Consider the following 19,130-nt stretch of genomic DNA (forward strand, 5'->3'; position numbering starts at 1 on the left):
TTTTATTGTAAAATAAAGTAAAGAGAAAAAACAACAGGATTAGAAAGGGAAAGAAAAGTTTTTCTTACGTCCACTTAATATTTCATTATCCACTTATTAAGAAAAATTACTTTTTATTTTATTTTCCTAAAAATTCCAAGGAAAATATCCACTTAATATTCCATTATCAGCTTGGACTGTTGCAGTGAGCAGATTAGATTTAGAAGAAGGTTGAACCGGTTGAAGCTTGTGACGTATCACGTGATCAGAAATTACGACCACAGAGTATTTAGAACGAAAAGAGCACCCTACCTCAAATACATATTTAAAGAGCCTAAAAAATTAAAGAGAAAACAATTCAACCCAATAATCCCAAAAAAAAAAAATAATAATAATAACACACACACACACAGACACACAGAAAGTGTGAAACAAAACGGCACCACCACCACCATCATCTTCTTCTTCTTCTTCAGTTCTTCTATGAGCTAAACTTCCGTGACAAAAACGTCGTCGTTTTTGGTGGTTTGGTTGTGTTCCGAATCCCCATGGAATCTACAACCTTCGCCAGTTTCAGAGCCTCTTCTCCTCATTCGATGCAACAACCTTATCTTCTGAGACCCTCTCCTTTACCCTCTCACCTTCGAATTTTGGTATCCACTTCTCTCTCTCTCTCTCTCTCTTTCTCTCTCTCTCTCAAATTTTCATTTTCCCCCTTTTTTTATATATTCTTTTTGCACAGAAATTGAGGCGTTTTGGTTTGGATAAGAATCGTTTAGTTGCTCGTTGCTCTTCTGGTTCCGATGAATTTGGTCCTTTCAATGGGTTGCACTTCGCACCGAACAAGCTCTTCAGGCAGGAGGTACCAATCGTCCTCGTTTTTCCTTGTTTATGTTTAGTATTCACAGCTTCAAATTTATGCTATCGTTTCTTTGATTACATCTTTTTTGCTTTAATATTCTGAATGCATCCATCGAAGTTCAAAATTTCTTTTGTGCTCTTATTTAACAATTTCATTGGAACAGTGAATTGAGTGATGCAAGTGATTGGTACCTTATGTATTTGATTCCTTCACTTCGTGTTTCTTTTTAGGCTATTGGAGCTGAATATGGGGAAGGCTTTGAGACTTTCAGGACGGATGGACCATTGCAAGTTGATGTGGTAAGGACTTTAGATTCAGTTGGATTGTGTCACCGTAATTTTGTGAATGAAGTTGATGTATTTTCATGATTGAAAGGATGCTTAAGTTCTAACTTTTGTTGAAAATTTTAGGACTACTTGAATGACAAGTTGCAAGATGGTTTTCTTCAGCGCATTCGCTATGCCATGAAGCCGGATGAAGCCTATGGTCTTATCTTCTCTTGGGACAATGTGGTGGTGAGTGATTTCAAACTCAAGCTTATAGTTATTTTATTTTATTTTTCTGTAGACTGAGACAGTGTTTGTAGTTTGTCTTTACTCTTTACTATCGGATTCGAGCATGTTAGGGATGTTAAGTGAGGCAAGCTGAGTTTATGATATTTATTTATTGCAATCATATAGACGCGCATATTGGTTTGGTTTGGTTGTTAAATAGTAGCTATACATGAGGCCGACTAAGTTTTAGGTCTGAAAGTCTTGAGAAGATTAAAGTGTGACCACACATAATATATTGGTTAGGGTAAATTGGTTCCCTGGTTATCACATGTTATTTGTTGCAGGCTGATACCCGAGCTCTGAAGAGGAAGGCGTGGAAGGAGCTGGCCTTGGAAGAAGGTATGTTAATGGTTTTGCTTGTGGGATTTTGATAGGATGGTCTTTATAGTACACTCTTTTAGATAGATGGGAAAAAACAGAATTACAATCATACAACCACCGCAAAAGAATGGAATGCTTCGGAATAACCTACAGTCATATGTATGATAAGATATTTAATTTATGTTTTTATAACATCAACTTTTTCATACGGTGGACTCACCAACAATCAAACTGAAGGAATAAATTTTGTGATTATTTTATATGTATTTTTTCTGAGAAAGATTTTAATTTATAAAAATTCTTTAACAGGAAAGGATATTCCTGAAGATGATGATATGCAAAGATTGGCACTTTATGCAGGTGTTGATGATGTGTTGCATAAGGTTTGTTAGCCTTTCTTTTTTGTTTATTGGTTTTATGTTGGAATTGGTTTTTAAAGAAATACTTCCTTGGACATGGTGCGATCTTTAAAAATCTCAATTCTTGATCTAATACACCTTATTTCTCTGACTGGCTATTTTAAATTAGCAGCATTTCCTCTCAGACAAGGCAGAAAATGAGATGGAGAGGCTAAAGTTAAGGTTTTCTCAGTTATATTATGATAATCTTCTAAAGGTAAGCTATTGCCTTAACTTCTAGTGGCTATAATCTAGAGTTCTGTATAGTTGAACTTTAATTTCTTGCATACAATTTTTTTAGCTTGAAAGACCAATGGAGGGCCTCAGAGACTGGTTGGAAGCAGTTCATACAGCTCGAATTCCGTGTGCTGTTGTTTCAAGTCTTGATAGAAAAAATATGGTAGAAGCTTTGGAAAGGATGGAGCTCAACAAATATTTCCAGGTTGGCAATGTTTGAGAAGAGTTGACACAGTAATATGCCTTCTTTTTCCAATCATAGTGTAGATAATCATATTGGTATAACTAGAAATAACAAACTTGGTCATGGATTGTTAAGATCTTTTTTATCTTTCTGCTTTTCAGTCTATCATTTACTATTATAATATACTCGATTGGTGTAGTTTGTTGCATGTGGATTTTGTTCTTGTCATGTTTAACATATTTGGAAGAACGCCATTGAGGCATTGACATAATTTCATGAAGAAAAAGCAGTTTTCTTTTTGCTGTGGTGTATATCCATTATGGAAAATTAGGGATATCGAAAAGCTTTCACCACATTTCGTGGTTAGCCACAGTTGAAAACTTTCCTCTTGATACTATTTAAATTTTCAACCTGTTGTGTGTACTAGATGATATGGTATATAAATTTACAAATTACTTACCATGCTCCTGAGTTTGCCACTTGCTGGTTGCCCCATTCAAATTGCAGGCAGTTGTGACGGAAGAGGATGGAATGGAATCAATAGCTCATAGATTTCTTTCTGCTGCCGTCAAGGTACAGTTCAACTAGTAATTTATTTGACGAACTATTTCTGGGTTGGAATAATCATTACTAATTGTGTTGTTGCTCTTTTAAACTTGTTACATTTGAGCAAGTTTTCAGTCCTATTAATAATCTATTTTTTTCCTTGCAAACATGTTTGTTGGATGGTGATGATAAGTTAAAGATGGATGTGCCTGATTGTTTTGTATATTGTATATTTTAAGTTTATCTTCCATTTTTAGGTGAAGAACTTGATTGCATCTTACTAGAACTGTAGAACATGGGAAATTTTTAGGCTTCCATAAACCAACCCCTTCCTTCTAATAAAAAAAACCACTACTCAAGCATTTTATGCATAGCTTTTGTTGTAGTTCACATAAATGCCAAATAGCCTGATGTGTCAATAACAAGGGTGATTGTTTGAGACGTTTTCGATGCAGCCCTGATATTTTATTATTTTATGTAGGATTCATTGAGGACTTTTGGTTCTCCTGTCCAATTATTCTGCATGTAATATGTATTAGCATGATAACATCTTATGATATCAAATTTGAACAAGGCTGAATATTTTTTACCCCTTAAGATGTCATTTTACTGCTAGTATTGAACCTGTCTGCCTAAAATGCTTTTCAGCTTGATCGGAAACCCTCGAAGTGTGTTGTTTTTGAAGATGATCCTCGAGGAGTAACTGCTGCACACAATTGTACGATGATGGCTGTTGCATTAATTGGCGCTCATCCAGCGTGAGTAATTCAATTTTATGCAGTTTTGTTATTGCAAGAGGTTTTAAGGAGAACAGAAAAGATTCATGAAACACCAGGAATCCAGGATAGTTTCCAGCATACAAATATCATTCTGGGTTTCAGTCACTTTGCTATAACTTAAACACTATTCCATCAGTTCTATTTTCCCTTACTATTAAATGAAAGAGTACTTTCCTTTCTTTTCAACAGTTCAGCACCTTAAAATCCTTTTTTCCGCTCCTCATTTTAATGAATTATTCTCTTGGCATTCAAAAACTGATTGGTGTTGAAATCTGCAGGTATGATTTGGGGCAGGCTGATCTTGCAGTTGCTAACTTTGGTGAACTTTCTGTGATAAACTTGAGAAGATTATTTGCTAACAAGGGTTCTACGTTTATGGACCTGCAGAAGCAGATCATAGAGAAAGCTCCTCAGAAAAGGAAACTTACAATAGACACCATTTTCTAAATATATTCTCCTTGCCATTCTTTTTTCTCTTTTTTTGGGAGCCCTGGCCCTCAGATAATTTTCCTTGTAATTAAATATAGTTATGTAGTCCTGATTTCTATGTCAAATAAAATGGCTATCAGTTAGTTCTGATGTAATCCATTTTTTTCAATATCTCAATTTATCCCTTTGTTTAGTGGAATGTAGTCTAATACCAGAAAAGTGGAAAGGGACGCGAGTCAGTGATGGACAAATAAGAGTAGTCAGAGGGAAAATACAGTGACTAATTATTGTGGGAGTAGAAAGAGCAGTTTAGGTGGCACACTATAATTTTGGAAGGGTTAATTGCAATTTACTAAAATTTTTTATGTAGCACACATTTTAGTCTCTAATCTTTTAATATGGGTTGATGCACAATTTAGCCCTTGTAGGCACATGGTCGAAGCATTTTAGACCATGTACTCTTGATTGAATCAAATTAGTTGTCCTAAGTTATTAACATGAATCAGTCTTTCGAACGGAGTTTGTTATTTTTTTTTAATTTTTTTTCCAAGATAGTAGATGTATTTCATTCAATCAAAAAGAAAGAAAGACAAGTGTCCAAAATTGGACAGTCAAGGATAAAAGAGGGGCTAATGAATTTTAGCTCACATGGCATATCTTTCTTTTCGTATCTCAAAAGTTGGGGGTTGTTCAATTTACTGACAAAAACAAAAAAGGATAAAAGAGGGGTGTCATTCCCAAATCACAATTACGAAACTCAAATAGAAAAGTGAGCGAGAACTTAGGACACAAAAACTTTCTGCAAGAATTCCTCCATTGAATATTCAACTACTTTCCAAATCTCTTCTCGCATCAAAACCTTGCCTTCAAATTGTTATTAGGTTGTTACACACGTGTTTATGTGATAAGTTTAGTGACATGTGGTATGTGCTAAACAGAAAATGTTCACTTTATTTCCCATATATAATATGGTCAACTCAATGTCATTTTGATTCCTTTATTTTTAATTGAATCAAATTGGTTCATATAAATTACTGTCCGGATCAAATTGGTCCACTAGTCTTCTTGAAAGCCGGCAATTTTGTTTATTTTAAGTTTTAGGTTATTTTGCAGTTGAGGCTAGGGGTGTGCATGGTCCGATCTAGTTCGAAGATCTGTCTCGGCCCAGAATACTTTAGGGACTAATTTGGTATGATTTCATCAGGTCTAGAGTCGGGTAAGAGTCTCAAAAATAGACCCGGTCATTATTTCGGGTCGGGTCCGGAGTATGGCTCGGGTCACCCGAATTGGCCCGGTGACTCGGTCATCATACACAATTAATATTTTTGTATTATTAGTGATGTATGATGGCTATTCTGATGTGGAATTTAAATATTGTAAACCTTAATATTTTGTGTTATTAGTTATTATAAGACTATAAGTTAATGTTTTATATTTAAAATACATAAGATTTTAGACTAATTAATGCATAATATTATGTTATTTGTATTGATTTAAATATTTGGTATTATTAGACAATATTAGTATTAATTATGGTTATGCTTTAATTTTAGAGAAGAGTTGGTTCTTGTTTTATTTTTCTAAGTGAATTTTACCATGTCAAATAATGGTTGGAGTATTGAAAATTTGGATATTTTCACATGCTAGTTTATAAGAAGGCATCAAGGTAATGTAATGTTTTTTTTTTGGTTTCCCACGGTATCCCCCAACCCGGCAGGTCAAGGACTAATCCGTCGCGGTACTGAGCTCCATTTAAGGGTTTGCCGCTGGCCAATGGGTTGCTGCATGCACAAGGCGGGATTCGAACCCCCGACACTTGCTTAAGTGGACTAGTGAGCTAACTACTAGACCAACCCAACTTGGTTCAAGGTAATGTAATGTTAACGGCCCGGTTTTCACCCAGTTTTTATCCGGTATAATCGTGACCCGAAAGTGTATAGATTTCATCGGGTCTAGGGTCGGATTCAGGTCTAATAAATAGCCCCGGTATATATTTCGGGTTGGGTTTGAGTCACATCAAACTCGGTTTCACCCGACCCATACACACCCCTAGTTAAGGCTTTGGATTAATGGCAACATCACCTGCTTCGCTGGGAGCTACACTTATGTTCAAATTTTCAACAAAAAATATAGACCAATAGTAATATGTGTGAGTGGATGTGTGTTATATAATGCGTAAGACAAAAAAAGGTTTTGGTTATTTTGTACATACATTGGTAATATTAAGTAGATTTTTTAGATTATTTTTGTTTTAAGGTAACATTTGGTAAAGAGACAAAAATTGAAAGACTGAGATTGAGAGATAGAGACTAAAATAAATTTCAATATTTTGTTTGATGCAAAGTGAGAGATAGAAATTAAAACAAGAATGAAACTCTAATTTAATTTGTACAAAGGATAAAATTGAAATTAATTAATTGAAATGAGGGTATTTTAGGTATAAAATATTATTAAAGTTTCAGTCTCCGTTTCTAAAAATTTCAGTGTCCCCACTTTTTGGAGGTATTGAAATACTTAAATTTTGGGGATAAAGACAAAAATTTTAGTACCAATCTTTAAACCAACAAACATGATATGTACTAAGTTTCTAGTCTCTATTCCAGTACCTCACAATAAACGCTACCTAAAGGATTGTGGGACTGAATCGAGTATTGTGTTTAGTGACTAAAGAGTAACTGAAATTTTAACTTCGAAGTACAAAATTTCAATTCATTTAATGCTTCTTAAAAGTGGAGATACATGGGACTAAAATTTAAAAAAAAATAGAGATTAAAATTTTAATAACATTTCTTTCTAAAAATATTCTCATTTAATTTTTTAAATTTTAAATCTACCTTTTAGTTTCTATATTTATTTTAAACAAAATAAGATACTGAGACATAATTCAGTCTTATATATTTTATACCAAACACAATATAAAAATTTAATTTAATCATTATCTTTCAGTCTCTGTTTTTGAGTCTCACTCTCTCTTCCAAAAATAATCTTATAGAATAATATCCTTCAATTTATTGTGAAATAGAGGTAAATTGACTCTTTTAAGCCAACTAAAGGTATTACACAAGAATCTATATCTCTATACTTGTTTGTCATTGCTAAGGATAAATTATCACACTATTGGAGAGAGAGTTGCCAATCAATTCTAAACTCCAATGAGGCAAATTAGGGGATTTATTTTAAATATCTTATTTACAGGTATAAATAATTTGGATATAATTTATTTTTTTATGTCTTATTATTTATATTATTTATTATGTAAATGATTTAATTATTAACATATTTTATTTATATTGAAAACGAAATAAGACATATATACTTATAAACATATCACGAATGAACACGCATTAAGATACCAAGCATATTCTTAAATGGAATCTATATAAGCAACTCGTTTACAATGTGTCTCATTTGTCATTTTCACTACTTTTTTACTTTTTTTTCTTCCTCTTAGAGTTTTTTTTTTTTTTTTTTTTTTTTTTTTTTTTTTATTATGTTTGAGTTAGTTGAATACTATGACATGGGCAAATGCATGATCGGACAAGAGGTGAAGTAAGAAATGGATCATTTTAAATAAAATTCGAATGCTCAAAATCACTAATATCTATATCATTAATTTTATAAAAAGCTCCATCACTTATTAAACTATAATTCTCCGATTGATATCAAACAAATTATTGACCTAACATTTTTGTTTGAAGAATTCAGTTTACCTTGCTTGAAACAAATTGTTGACCGTGAAGAGAAAAAAACTTCCAAATAATAAACTCCCAATGCAAGTAATTTTGGAATACTATCAACTTCAAGTTTATTATTTATATTAAAAACAAAACGTTAGGACTATGTTTGAAAGGGAGATTTAGATTGAAAAACAGAAATTAAATTAAATTTTTGTATTATATTTAATATATAACATAATTATAAAAATGTTCCTATTTCTTAATTTAGAGAGCTTGCTTGTGATACTAACTAACCTTGACATGTGTGTGTGAATGCAGTTAACATTTGGGAGAATATTCACATACAAGATTAGTTAGTTAGTTAACTTGGATTAGAAGGCTGATATAGCTGTTGGTAAGGAAGTTGGGAGAATATTCAAATGTTCAGAATATTTAGGATAGGCTGATATAGCTCTTAGTATATAAGGAAGTTGGGAGAATATTCAAATGTTGAGAATATTTATGATAGTTTTATTTTTGTCTAAATTATTTGGGATAAATATCAAAATATTTTCTTTTTATATTTTTATTCCAAACATTTCAAAAGTAATTCAATATTATTTTCTCTATTTAACTTATTTTATAAAAAATATTAATGAATGATGTATATCTTTTCGAATTTTAATTTTTTCTACGATTTAGTAGGAAAAAAAATATGACTTCATATGCATATAAGACCACAATATCATCGATCTTTCGTAAGTTAACTTTTCTTTATTTTTTTACTATTCTTTTAATTATTAACAACTGTAACATTAAAAGAGTTTGCCACATACATATCATATATAATTTTCATTAGCAATTTTTTATCGAGTGAATGGCAGGACGGACACTGAGTTACTTTTAAAATGTTTAAATAAAAATATAATAGAAAAAAAAACTTTGGAAACAACGTTAATATTTATTCCAAATATTCGGGATAAAATGATGACATACTTTATCCTTTATTTGACTGGTTTTGTAAATATAGGCTCTAAATTCACATAATAAGATTAGTGTTGTGATAAGAATGGAACGTGGATGTCCATTTCCATATGAAACTCACATATTCAAGAGAATGTATTTAATAAGGTTGAAAAAGTTACCTTCATGTATACATATAAATAGGACCCTAAACCTCAGGCAAATATACACATCAATAATAACAACGTTCTTTCTCTTATATTCTCTCTCTTTTTTTATTTTACAAGTATTTTGAATACTCCTCTCTCTTATTCTTTATATATTGAGATAGTAATTGTGGTGAATATTGTTATCTAATTATATTTCCTTATTTTTATATTATTACCTTTGTTATTTATTTATTTATCTTACAACACGTTATCAGTATGAGACTCTGATCAAATTTTAGGAAGATTCCAGGTAACAAATTTTTATTATGTCGAAACTCTTTTATCTTGAATATAATGCTCTTGATATATTTGAAAATAATTATTTATCATGGATATAGATGTTGAAATCCATCTTGATTCAATGGATCTTGAAGATACCATTGAGGCTGAAAATAATGCATCTTAGAAGGATAAAAGTCAAGGCCATGATTTTCCTTCATTGTCGTCTTGACGAATGATTGAAAAATGAATATCCCACATTAAAAGATCTTGCAGATCTGTGGAAAGACTTTGAAGAAAGGTACAATCATGTGATACTTCCTCAAGCCCGATATGTTAGGAAAAACTTTCTTGACCTTCCAAGTCTCGAATGTGCTCCTACAGCAGTAGTATCGAGAAAAAGAATTTAAAAATATTATGAGTTAATTTCTTGCTTTCTTGTTGCTGAACGCAACAATGAGTTACTTTTAAGGAATCATGAAGCGCGCCCAGTTGACACCGCCCCATTTCCTGAAGTAAATGCAGTAATTAACCCCAGAAGAGGTAAATGGCAAGCTTTTGATAACAAAAAAATATTATGGAAGAAAAAGAAATTATGTTCACAAGAAAGATCTCACCAGAAGTGGGATAAAGAAAGAAATAATGGGCAAAGTATATTAATTGAGGATAAATGCTTCCATTGTGGTGGAAAGGGCCATTGGTCACGTACCTGTCGTACCCCAAGGCACCTAATTGATATTTATCAAGCATCCTTGAAAAGGGATGACAAAGAAAAGGAAATAAATTTTGTTTCAAATGATGAAAATTCCACCACTCATTATGATGTATCTAATTTCTTTAAGGATTCTGAAGGTAATATTGGCTATTTGATCAATGATGGAATAGTTTGATATGTGTATGTGTTTGTTAAGTATTCATGTGAATAATTTGACTGTGCATGTACTTCTACTCATTTTATAATTATCATTTGTTTTTGAAGAAAAATGGCAAGGACATATTCTGAAGATATTTGCCTTGCGGATAGTGCAAGTTCGCACACTATTCTTAAAAGTGATATATATATTTTACCCATCTTGTGCCAAAAGAAGAATATGTTAATACTATTATTGGCTTGGGCAATGTGATAGAAGGCTCCGGAAGAGCTATAATTTTGTTTTCTGGTGGAGGAACAAAATTCATAATAAATAATACACTATTGTCTACCAAGTCTCGAAGAAACTTGTTGAACTTTAAAGATATTCGCCGAAATGGATATCATATTGAGACTATGAATGAGGAAAATCATGAGTACTTATGTATCACAACTCATGATTCAAATAAGAAAGTTATATTAGAAAAGTTGCCATCACTTTCATTTGGGTTATATTATACCAAGATTAGTGCAATTGAATCACATGCCATTGTAAACCAGAAGTTTACTAGCCCAAATGAATTCATAACTTGGCATGATAGATTGGGCCATCCGGGAACAACTATGATGAGGAGAATTATTGAAAACTCTCATGAACATTCATTAAAGAATCAGAAGATTCTTAAAACTAGTTTTTATTGTGCTGCATGTTCTCAGGGAAAGTTAGTTTTAAGGCCATCACCAGTAAAGATTAGATTTGAGTCCCCTGAATTCTTAGAAAGGATTCAAGGTGATATATGTGGACCTATTCATCCACCATGTGGATCTTTCAGATATTTTATGGTCCTAATAGACACATCTTTGAGATAGTCACATGTGTGCTTATTGTCTTCTCGCAACATGGCGTTTGCGAGATTACTGGCTCAAATTATTCGATTAAAAGGACAATTTCCAGAAAATCCAATCAAAGCAATTCGCCTTGATAATGCTGGTGAATTTACTTCCCAAGCTTTTGATGCTTATTGTATGGCTAATGGAATAAGTGTTGAACATCCAGTAGCTTATGTTCACACACAAAATGGGTTAGCAGAATCACTTATTAAACGCCTCCAATTGATTGCTAGACCCTTGCTTATGAGAACAAATCTCCCAACCTCGGTTTGGGGGCATGCTATTTTACATGCCGCAGCACTTATTCGTTTGAGGCCAACGAGTTACCATCAGTTCTCTCCTATGCAATTAGCTTTTAGCCAGCAGCCAAATGTCTCCCATTAAGAATATTTGGGTGTGCAATATATGTTCCCATTGCACCACCTAATCGCATCAAAATGGGACCCCAAAGAAAATTGGGAATATGTGTTGGATATGATTCTCCCTCTATAGCGAGGTATCTTGAGATACAAACGGAGATGTATTTAAAGCCCAGTTTGCGGATTGTCATTTTGATGAATCAAAATTTCCAACATTAGGGGGAGAGAATAAGCTTCCTAAAAAGGAACTTAATTGGAATGCATCATCGTTGATGCATTTAGATCCTCGATCAGGGCAATGTGAACTAGAAGTTCAAAAGATTATACATTTGCAAAGAATAGAAAATGAATTGCCTGATGCATTTTCCGATACAAAGAGGATAACCAAATCTTATATACCAGCGGAAAATGCCCCAATTCGAATTGATGTTCCAGTAGGACAAGAGCCACTGAAGCAAATTCACGCCAGAAGCGTGGCAGGGCGGAAAATGCCCCAATTCGAATTGATGTCCCAGTAGGACAAATAGCCACTGAAGCAAATACACGCCAGAAGCGTGGCAGGACTGTCGATTCCAAAGATAAAAATTCTCAAAATAAAAAAGAGGTAAATACTATTCCTGTTGAAAAAGACATAGTAAAGACACCTGCAGTTGTCCAAAATTCTGATATAATTTTAACGCCAGAAGACGTTCAGGTACCTGAAAATTATGAAAATGATGAGATCTCGATAAATTATGTCTTTACAGGAAAGAAATGGGATCGAAATAAGACAATTGTCAATGAAATATTTGCATATAATGTGGCATTAAATATCATGCATGAAAGTAAAGATCTTGAGCCAAGATCAGTCGAAAAATGTCGACAAAAGAATGATTGGCCAAAATGGAAAGAAGCCATGAAGGCTAAATTAGATTCACTTGAAAAACGTGAAATCTTTGGACCTGTAGTCCGTACACCTGAAGATGTAAAACCTGTTGGATACCGATGGGTATTTGTGAGAAAACGAAATGAGAAAAATGAAATTGTGCGCTACAAAGCCCGACTTGTGGCACAAGATTTTTCACAAAGGCCCGGTATAGATTATGAAGAAACGTATTCCCCTGTAATGGATGCGATAACATTGTGTTATTTGGTCAGTTTATCTGCATATCATAAACTGCATATGCATTTAATGGATGTGGTAACAGCCTATTTGTACGGCTCATTTGATCGGGATATCTATATGAAAGTCCCTGAATATTCGCAAGGGTTATACTCAGATAAATTGCAAAGATCTTTATATGGTCTAAAGCAATCTAGACGAATGTGGTATAATCGTCTTACTGAGTATCTGGCCAAAAACGGATTCAAGAATGATGATATCTGTCCATGAGTTTTCATAAAGAAAATCGTATCTGGATTCATTATAATTGCTGTGTATGTTGATGATTTAAATATCATTGGGACTCCTGAAGAGATTCCAACAATTATAAAAACTCTGAAAGAAGAGTTTGAGATGAAAGATCTTGGAAGGACTAAATTTTATCTCGGCTAGCAGATCGAGCATACGAAAAATGGGATCTTTATTCATCAAGCGACATACACAGAGAAGATCTTGAAAAGATTTTATATGCATAAGTCACATCCATTAAGTACCCCAATGATTGTAAGATCTTTAGATGTAAAAAAGGATCAATTCTGTCCTAAAGAAGAGAATGAAGATATCCTTGGTCCTGAAGTACCATATCTTAGTGCCATTGGAGCGTTAATGTATCTTGCTAATAATACGCGACCTGATATATCATTCGCGGTGAATTTACTAGCAAGATATAGTTCCTCTCCAACAAGAAGACATTGGAGTAGAATCAAACAAATTTTTTGATATCTTCATGTAACGGTTGATATGGGATTGTTTTATCCTTATAGATCCAAGTCACAACTAGTTGGCTATGTAGATGCCAGATACTTGTCTGATCCACATAAAGGGAGATCTCAAACAAGATATCTGTTCACATATGGTGGTACAGCTATATCATGGAGGTCCACGAAACAGACGATAGCAGCAACCTACTTTAATCATGCTGAAATACTGGCGATTCTTGAAGCTAGTCGCGAGTGTTTTTGGTTGAGGAGTCTGATTCAATATATTCTGTCATCATGTGGACTGATTGATCATAAGATAGCTCCAACTGTCCTGTTTGAAGATAATACAACATGCATTGTTCAACTTAAAGGCGGATATATCAAAGGTGATAGAACAAAGCATATTTCTCCCAAATTCTTCTTCAGTCATGATCTTCAAAATCAAGGGACAATTGATATCCAACAGATTCGCTCAAGTGACAATCTGGTAGATTTATTTACAAAGTCACTTCCAAAATCCTCCTTTAAAAGATTAGTAAATGAGATTGGGATGCGCCGATTTCGAGACATTAAATGATGTTGGCAAGAGGGAGAGACTGTACTCTTTTTTCCTTGGTCAGGTTTTTTTTCCATTGGATTTTTCTTGACAAGATTTTTAATGAGGCAGTCCTCATCACAAAGGATATTGTACTCTTTTTCCTTCACTAAAGTTTTTTCCCATTGGATTTTCTTTAGTAAGGTTTTAACGAGACAATAATCCTAAATGGGCATCCAAGGGGGAGTGTTGTGATAAGAATGAGACGTGGATGCCCATTCCCATATGAAGCTCACATTCTCAAGAGAGAATGCATTTAATAAGGTTGAAAAAGTTACCTTCATGTATGCATATAAATAGGACCCTAAATTTCAGGCAAATATACACATCAATAATAACAACGTTCTCTCTCTTATATTTTCTCTCTTTCTTTATTTTACAAATATTTTAAATACTCCTCTCTCTTATTCTTTATATACTGAGATAGTAATTGTGGTAAATATTGTTATCTAATTATATTTCTTTATTTTTATATTATCTTTCTTATTTATTTATTTATTTATCTTACAACAGTTAATAATTAAATTTTTTTTAATAAAAATACAAAATTTATTATGTATTCATTATAAAATAAAATATTTAAAAATTTATACTAATATATGTATTAAGACTTAAAGAATATATATTTGAGCTAAACGCTTATTTTAAATTTTAATTTTCCCTGCTAACGTGGACCTTGATATACGTTCTTTTTTGGTAATATAGTATGAAAAATTTTAGATCAGTATTTTTATTAAAATTTAGTCAATATTTAATTATTAAAAGGAAAATAAATAATAGTTAATTGATAATTATATATTATAAATTCTGCTGGTCCCAATAAACTATTTGTACAATATGATTTTGGAGTTCACTAAGAATCGAACTCTTGATTTTTTGGATCTAGCATTCTAATATCATGTCATGATACCACTCATCCCAAAAGTTTCAGCTAATAAAAAAGATAACACTAATAGTTATATCTCTAATACTTCCTAAATTTTAATTATACACATTATATAAATATTCCATTGGTTTCTCGTATTTTTTTATTTTAAAAGGATTCAGATAGATATATTAAAACCTAATTATTGTAATTTGAATAATAATTAATTATATAAAGTTTTATTGAAACATCAGCACAACTAACTAATATTTGATTCCATAGAACTTTAGTATTTTAGAAACTTATTTAGTTTTTTAAGAATCCAAACTGCACTAAAATTTAAGAAATTTCCGTGGTAACAAACAAATAATAAAATCCCAAGAAAATAATTATGATATATCCAAGATCATTTATTATCAAGGTTCTGAAAATCAAATAAATAAAATTAGAGATTCAAAAATTCAATTAAAGTTAAATTAGATATAATAAAATAATATATTTATATATAAAATATATAATTTTTAAAAAAATTAATTTTATTTATTTATAATTTATTATTTTAAAATGATTAATAACTAAAAAATTATACCGGTTCGATCAATTAATTATTTTTTTAACATATTTTTTTAAGTTTTTGACCGATGTACCACTAAGCGAACTTTAATTAAAATCGAATCTGTCTGATAACCAATTTTTTATTAGTCAATTTGAACCAATCGGTTGGATCCGATTCTAAAAACCATGCTTATTGTTATTGATGAGACATATTGAAGTAATATATATTTGTTGAACTTTTTCTCCTAAAACATTTTGAACTTTTAAAAAAAAAAACAATGTACCTGTATATCATCCTATGAGGTTGTTTCTAATTTTCCCCTTAACATACACTGTTAAGAGAAGTTGATAATAATGAACTAACCTCGTGCCTCATGGGCCATGCAAGTGCTAATTCATATTATAATACTTAATATACTAATTTGTCAAACCATGTGTTGTGGCATACTAGCATCATGGTGTGGTTGCCTACCCCAGGTTATAGAATTAGCGATACATAAATAATTATATTTTTAATATGTATATTTACATAGTTTTTTTTTTTTGAATTTTGTGTAAATTTTATACCCTTTTTTATTTATTTTATGTTAATTTTTTTAAAGTTTAATAAAAATAAAAATTTCAATTATTTAATCATAAAAATTTTAATATTATATTATAAAATTATTTTTTAAAAATTTAAATTGATAAAAAAATTACATAAATAATTATTAGATAATAATTTGTTATTTAACGTGTGGTCAGTGTATACTTATGAAAATGAATCACATTTTATATAACCCTGTAATAAACATGAACGAGCACCCTCTCCCAATTGGATTCGAACTCTCGTTTGTCAAATGTTAAAAATCAACTCTTGGATAGTTAGACACAACTCTCATATTGGTCAAGACTAATTAAAACTTTGATTCTCAACCTCTCCAATAATATGACATATAATTATTTATATGTGAAAATTTAATTAGAACGTGTTTCATTCATATATATAGGGAGCCATTCATATTCAACCCTCAAGGCATGATCATCGACTTTGATTTTGGAAACTAGCGGTTTAGAGAGATCAATAATGAACGCTAGATGCGTGAAGCTGAGACCTGCTCCTTAGCACAAGTACTAAGCAAGCCCCTAAAGGCCTTCATGTTAGTAAGCTAGCTTTGTAAGCTAAGCAAGCCAGGGTCTCCGGACACTATAGTAGGACGTGGATCGATCATGACGAAAATTGACTTCTCCTTAATGGTTTAGAAGAGTTCTCTTCTTCTGTGAGCCAGTTTTCCGGGCTTTCTCCCTTCTCGACCAGACGAAGGAGATATGAATTCCAGGTAAGGGCTTTACTCTGTGTTCTCTCCAGGTCGCTTTTGCATTGGCGAAGACTGGAAAAGTTCATCATTCAGTGGTGGGATCGGTCTTCATAGAAAAGAGGACGTCGCCCAACGAGTGGCAGATTTGGATGGAGTCTCGCTCATAGATAGAGGAAGAGTACGCGCGCTAGCGCGCTACGGCCTCATATGCGTGTACTTTGCTTCGCGAGACTTTAAGGCATTTGGCGATTTCTCGCAGGAGCAAATACGTAGCATGGCCCAACAGACGAGATCCCATAGGAGGATTTCGTCTGAGAGCCCAATATATCATGGGCGGGCCCCGAATTGGCGCAGCCACCATAAGACCCATGGGAGGCCTACGCCCAGGTCAACAGGATCCTTTATAAAAAAAGTGATCCTAAGCGCACTCATTTTCCAAATAATTAATGCTATCTGTAGACAGTTTCATCTTATTCCATTTCAACTCTTACTAGATTTTAATATTATACATTATACGCAAAGCCATTCTCTCGTAAGCGGAGAACCATCAATCCATAGTATAAATAGTAATAGAATAGTCCAGTAGCGGGTTTGTAGAGTATGCGCTTTATATATATATATATATATATATATATATATATATATATATATAATGCACATAAAAATAATAGTATAAAAGTTATATATATGTGTTTAGTGAATTTTTAGCAAATCGAATGTGGTTCGATTCTAATAGTTTGGGAATGAAATTAACTTTTTTTTTTGTGGATATCAGTTTTCTAACAATGCATCAAAGATTCTCGAATTAAACGAGATTTAAAGAAAAAATCGAAAAGACATAAATAAAGACTTTAAAAATAAGATTGACTGAAATTAAAAATGGTCTGCGTTGAATTTAAACAAAGCGGTAAAATACCTTCAATTGAATCAAAGGACTTTTGACATGAAAGGATTTTGAAACATAAAACTGAGCAAGTAAAGTAAATGTTGCTTGAAAGATAAATTTGTATGAAAAATAAAGTTTGCAGAAAGATAAATGGAAAATAAAGACATGTAGAAGGAATCCTATTGAAAATTAACTCGAAGCAGACTTAGAAAGTCCCTGAAATGTGAATGTGCGCGAGTAATTTCTGAAGCAAAGTTCTAACCCTTGTATCTTCGAGCCCTCTCTTATTTATAGTCATTTCTTAATCAATTGATTTGAAGTGTAACTTCCATGTGTGTGGAAAACATAAGTAAGTGCTCTCACTCTTTTACTTGATCTTGTAATGGCAGGAAAACAACCTTCGAATTTCAAGATCTTTGATTCACTTCTTCGAATAGCTCCTTGACTTGTTAAACTAATCAAACTCTTACTCGATGACCTTAAACACAAGATCTCTTGGATATCAACTCTCTTATGAAAACTCACTCACTACTTTTCGAGTAACTTTCTTCTTTGAAATTAATTATTTTTGACAAACAATATGCTAGTTAGGTACTCTTTAAATTCATAATTCAGTCAATTTTTTAATCAACTATGCTATAATATTCGAAAAATTGGTTACTAATCAAATAATTGTATAAAATATATATTAAATATAAAATATAAATTAATACTAAAATTTAATTTTAATATATTGATAATGTAAAATATTATATATATATATATAGTCGTTCAATTATATTAATTTTTTTTTTATCATTCATACAGTTAATATAAAAGTAGTTATTTTTGTTAACATAACATTACATAATTGGAGACACTAATAAAATTATTTTAGGCTAACAATATGTCTAATCAAATTTTTAAAAATATTAAAAAATATATATAAAAAAATACATAATATTTAATTTTTAATTCACACATAAGATTTTTATTTTTCAATTGCCAGAATTTCTTATTCGGTGTATATTGTAGAGAGGGTACTTACAAGTCTGATAGTAAAAGTTAGTTATAACAAGTAGTTATATCCTTAATATGCAGCACTTACTTTACTCAATGTAACTCAATTCAATACTTTACAAATCAAGCTTATTTTTTCTTTGTTTTAAGATTATATTCTTTCTCTTTCAATTCATTCATAACCATACACTCATATGGTATCAAGAGCTCAAAATCTATCATGAGAGATGTAATCATCAATAATCCACTAGAACCAACAATGCTTATGCGAAAAATAATTCTGATTCGTCCCTATAAGCTTGGTTTGGCTAACGACTAAAATGATCCAATCCCATAATCTCGGACTTACCATCATCACTAACAAATCAGCAAGCTATATCTCGGAACTAACAAACCACGTCCGGATCTTGAGGATACGGGCTCAAAAAGGCCGTTACACTAACCCTCGAGAGATAGCATAAAAGGCTGATCAAACACAACCTCGAGGAGGACAGGCTCTCGGATAAACAGATAACTCATCTCTCTTATTAAGTTCTCATTAAAGCTATTTCTTATATAGTGACTGACTTAGGCATCAGAGTCCTTTTTCCAGGTTCCTCCACATCTCGGACGAGGCTTGCACCGGAGACACGACACCTGGCAGGAGTACCTCCA

General features: G+C 32.2%; 1 protein-coding gene across 1 annotated transcript; it reads left to right on the forward strand.

Annotated features, from left to right (window-relative positions):
* Positions 1–319: 319 nt before the first annotated feature.
* On the forward strand, positions 320–4,444 carry LOC130954113 (5-amino-6-(5-phospho-D-ribitylamino)uracil phosphatase, chloroplastic). Its single transcript, XM_057880853.1, has 11 exons — positions 320–632; positions 722–841; positions 1,072–1,140; positions 1,252–1,356; positions 1,680–1,734; positions 2,026–2,099; positions 2,248–2,331; positions 2,416–2,556; positions 3,043–3,108; positions 3,730–3,839; positions 4,139–4,444. The coding sequence occupies exons 1-11, from the start codon at positions 528–530 to the stop codon at positions 4,305–4,307; spliced, it is 1,098 nt and encodes a 365-aa protein (XP_057736836.1). The 5' UTR covers positions 320–527; the 3' UTR covers positions 4,308–4,444.
* Positions 4,445–19,130: the final 14,686 nt, after the last annotated feature.

The sequence above is a fragment of the Arachis stenosperma genome, chromosome 10 (genome assembly GCF_014773155.1).
Source record: "Arachis stenosperma cultivar V10309 chromosome 10, arast.V10309.gnm1.PFL2, whole genome shotgun sequence".
NCBI classification, from domain to species: Eukaryota; Viridiplantae; Streptophyta; class Magnoliopsida; order Fabales; family Fabaceae; genus Arachis; species Arachis stenosperma.